General features: G+C 43.4%; 1 protein-coding gene across 1 annotated transcript; it reads right to left on the bottom strand.

Moving 5' to 3' along the window:
• Window positions 1-2,183: 2,183 nt before the first annotated feature.
• Window positions 2,184-2,396, bottom strand: SAMD00019534_126570 (hypothetical protein; the record flags this gene model as incomplete). The annotated part of the gene is made up of 1 exon (XM_012892117.1): window positions 2,184-2,396. The coding sequence occupies one exon, from the start codon at window positions 2,394-2,396 to the stop codon at window positions 2,184-2,186; it is 213 nt and encodes a 70-aa protein (XP_012747571.1).
• Window positions 2,397-4,673: the final 2,277 nt, after the last annotated feature.

The following is a 4,673-nucleotide window of genomic DNA, read 5'->3' as shown; positions in this document are numbered from 1 at the left end:
CTGAGATTGAAGGCAATTTAGAAAACACTCAATACACGGAGATTCTTGATGATGCATACTCTCGATCCATCCGATATTATCATGGCCAACTCCCAGACTTTACACTGGCGATGGACAACTGTCCAATTCATAGAGCAACAAATGTCACCAGCCACTTGAGAAGGAAGAGGATACCCACCCTATTCATTCCCCCATATTCACCAGACATCAACATTATAGAGAATCTTTGGGCGATCTTGAAGAAGAGAGTCAAGAGAGAGCTGGCAAAGAACCCTGGAGTGGTCCTTTCCGACCTTGCCAATGAACAATGGGAGCTAATGGATGACAGCATTGTTGAGAACCTATACGCCTCCTTGCCACAACGAATGGAGGACATTATAACAGCGAATGGATGGTGGACCAAATATTGACAACCTCCTTTGTCATTATTCTAGTTCATCGTTCCGATACCTTCGATCAATTTTCGTNNNNTAAATAATGGCCATGTTCACTACTTATCATTTCAACACTCTCATTCAATTATTTGTAAATAAATATAACTAGCAATAAGTAATTCAATCAAGATTAGTAGATAATTGAGTCTATTATTTAGAGAGATAAGATATCATTTGGTATCTCTTAATATTGAAGAGATATCAATCACCTATCTGTTTGCTCAGGGGGTGGCCATAACTTATGAAACGTACTGTATCAATGTTTATTAGCACTGTTCTTTGTTGTAGTAGTTGTTGTTGTTGTTTGTGTCGCCTTACTCTGGGTGGCTGTCATCTTGCCCTTGTCTGTCGCTACTCGCTGCTTGTTATTGTTGTTGCTGGTGTTGTTGAGAAGTAGTGACAACCTTGTTGGTTTCTTTGTTTGTGTAGTAGTTGTTGTTGTCGTGGTTGTCGTACGACTCTTCTTTGTCGATGTATCTGATATAGCAGTGCATCCCATCGCCTTTCTCTTCTTTGATGTCATTATTGGAGTGGTCTCGTCCACGTTTGCAATGTCATAGATGCCTCCAGAAGTGTGATGGTTGTCAAGGAACGATGCCAAGTAAATGTCGAGCACAGAATCAATGACCTGCTCAGGCTTCTTTGACTCCAGTTTCTTGATAATGCCACGAACTTGTTGTGTACACTGCCTTCCTCGGAAGCATTTCCACCTCTTGATAACATATCCAACATAGAAGATTGACCAAAGACCACAACTCCATACATCTTGTTGGATTGTTCCAGTGTTGGAGTACAGCACGAACCTATCATCATCATAGAGACCTTGCAAGACCCATCACTCCAGCTCATGTAAGGCTCCAGTTCCATTATCATATCTGTATGTTGTTGTAGTAAGTGCCGGTCATCAATGTTAGCAACGAGTTAATATCCTCACCAACATTTACTGATCCTTACTCTTCTTCACCTTCTCTACAGGTGTGAGCAGTGGCATTCTCCCTCTTGACTCCTTTGCCCTCTGTTTGTATTCCTCTCTGTTCTCCTTACTCCTCAACATGTTCAGGAGAGCCAGTTCAGGACTTATCTTGTCTGTTGTTTGAATAGGTCCATGTAAGTATATATATTCTTTGATCAACACCTGTTGCAGTCCAGTCTCTTGCTGATATATATATATTACCTTCCTCGTTTACACTAGCCGCCTCCAGACACAGTCTTTTTCTCTCGGCCAGCCTCTCATCCAATTCTTTGATCCTGCGACAACCTTCACAGAGATTGTTAAATTGATGATGTCCCTTCCGTAGATGAGCAGGTAAGTTGTGCTTGCTCAAAATGGTTCCACAGCCTATGTGAGTACACTCGACAGGATCACGGATACTGCTGCTACTGTTGCTGTTGTTGTTGTTGTTGTTGTTGTTGTTGTTGTTGTTGATTGAGCAATCACTAACTCCAAATCGCTCTTGCATCGGTGCCCTCAACAAGTCGACAGCTGGGTTCTCAAACTCTTCCAATAGCATATCATCAGTGTCCTCAGACAAATCAATGACTGCAGCCTCCAGTAGGGMATTAATGGCGGATGAGCSGTTGTGCCCTAATACAATTGGTCTGGTTGTACTACTACTACTAYTATTACTACTACTACTGTTGGTAGGGTACACCACTCGACACGTTGGTTGGCTGGTAGGTTTGCTCGATGGAAGATATACAACACGACTAACAGGTTGGCTCGCAGATCGATTAGTGAATCCACTACTACTAGTCACTGACTGACTGACAGGTTGGCTCGCGGATCGATTGAGTGTATCCACTGCTGTTGCTGGGCACTGAATGACTGATTGGTTGGCTCGATGATCCACCGCTGCGATCATTACCAAGCGAGTGTGTGCTGGTGCTGCCACCATTGTCACTGCTACTACTACTGCTGCTGTTGATTGTTACACCGTGCCACTTCTTTAACTCCTTCATCATTCCACGTTTGCTATCAAGTTTAAAATGATGTTCCATGTCTTGGAGTTGGCATCTTTAGGATATAACATAGTATTAACTTTATAGATATTATAAGTCTAAATGTATGTAAATGTATGTATGTATTATATGTATGTATATGTATATGTATATGTATGTAAGTATGATAGTTATGATAATATTATCGAATAAACACCTTTCTTGTACTTGTTTTTCACAATGGAGAATGGGTACTATGGTGGGGGTCAGCAACAACATGAACTGTCTTCGCATTTATTACCTTAAGAGGAAAAACTTTGTCGACCAAAAATGGATGCGCCCTACCCCCACCACCTAGTTGTGAGTGTGTTGGGGGTCATCTATCACCATCAGTCCTGCAGACATCGCTGAAGTGTCTGGTATGTAACACAATAACAGAAACAAAGCACAGCGAACCGCAACAACAACACACTCCTGTTGCAATCATCATCGGGCAACAAGTGCACTCTCCACTGGAGAGATACAATGAGCAGAGGTAGAATATGTTACTAACTTTACATTCACCCAAGGCCTCAACATTGCAGATGCATTCTATAGGACACTACAGAGGTACTGCATCACTGACAGATGCCTTGCTACCATTAGTGACAATGCCAGTAACAACTTCACCTTCTCCAAGTCCTTGAAAGAGATATTGGATGCCCGCAAGCTTCCCTACAAAGGCTTGGAGTCCCACATTGGATGCACCGCCCACATCGTCAACCTTGTTGTCCAGGAGTTCATCAAAGGTTTGGAGGCATGCACTGTTCTTTCCAAGCTGCATGGCATCGCTGTTGCAATCAGAGGTTCACCCCAGAGAAGAGAGAGCTACAAGTTGTAAGTTCATGCGTGGATCATTCACTCACTTACATAGCATTGCTAACTTGATTAATGCAGTGACTATATTCCTTTTGGAAACAAAGACAGGATCAAGCTACCCAAGATGATAGTTGTAACACGATGGAACAGTCAGTACTTGGTCCTTGAAAGAGCATTGGCGATTCGTGCAACCCTCGAGAGGGTCTTCACTCAAAAGGAATACGCTGAGTACGCTCTTGGCAAGGATGAATGGGAACTTGCGCGCACCCTCTTTGAGGTCTTGCAGCCATTCTATAGAGTCACGTTGGAAGTGTCACATGCCAATGCCAACCTCTCGATCGCCTATCCTATGTTTGAGTACATGTTCAATCATCTTGAGGCCATGCAATCAAAGAAGAAGGCCAACAAGTATCCAGAAATTGTCAAGAAGGCAGCTGTTCCTGCCCTCACTATCTTGAAGGTATGTGTATCAAGTGAGCTATGCAATGCAGGTGGCGAAGTTTATCAGCAGCATGTTTAACCAAGATACTCTTCAACAGAAATATTACAAGAACAGTGATGAGGTACCTGACCTCTATTATTTATCAACAGCGCTCAATCCTACGTTCAATTCCAAGTCACCAACAACGACTACTATCAGGTGTTAAACCAAACGAGAAGAACCCAGCATTGGCCTACGGCCACAAGGTAAGACACTCACTCAATCATTCACTCACTCAACTCTGCTCATTCATCACATCCAATCGCGATCAATCATTAAATCACAATCAGACATTTTTGCTAACAAACTACAACATCCAGCATCATCCAATACTTGATTTCCTTACCATGAAATCATTCATTCCAGACCTTCTGCACGTGGCGATGTCATTGATCAAACTACAGACCAGGTGGTTGTTGATCGACATTATGAAATACAGAGGCCGAGTACCCCTGCAGACTGTTGAGACAGATGTCTGGAACACCTTCAAGGGGATCAAGTTATTACTTATCCAGAGGGAGAGGCTAGCCTTGTGGAGCGATTCAGACACTCTAGGGTGAACTTTGAGGAGTGCAAGCAGATCCTCTTCAACTACGAGAAACTCATTGACCTCTTCAAACGATGTACCGAAGGACAGGGTCTCAGAGCAGTCGCTGTTGGAACTGCGTGGGCTCAACTCTACTCACTGTTGAACGTTGCGTTCAATGTGAAGAAGAGCCGCAAGATCTCAGAGAAGCATTGGATATCCATGGCCAAAGTATGGATGAGCAATCTAGCCGCGCTGTATGGCCCAACCAGCGCCATCTCCTACTCGCACGTGTTCACGTACCACTTTGGCTTTTACCTTCACAAGTTTGGAAACTTGGAACTGTTCTCTAACTTTAGCCTTGAAGGTATGATCATGCCGCACACATATCAACAAGTCGGTGACGCCACGACAGTCAGCACACAGCTAACATCTT

This window comes from Acytostelium subglobosum (assembly GCF_000787575.1).
Source record: "Acytostelium subglobosum LB1 DNA, scaffold: scaffold67, whole genome shotgun sequence".
NCBI classification, from domain to species: Eukaryota; Evosea; class Eumycetozoa; order Acytosteliales; family Acytosteliaceae; genus Acytostelium; species Acytostelium subglobosum.
Note: the sequence above shows the minus strand (reverse complement) of the source record. Positions and strands in the feature narration are given on the sequence as shown.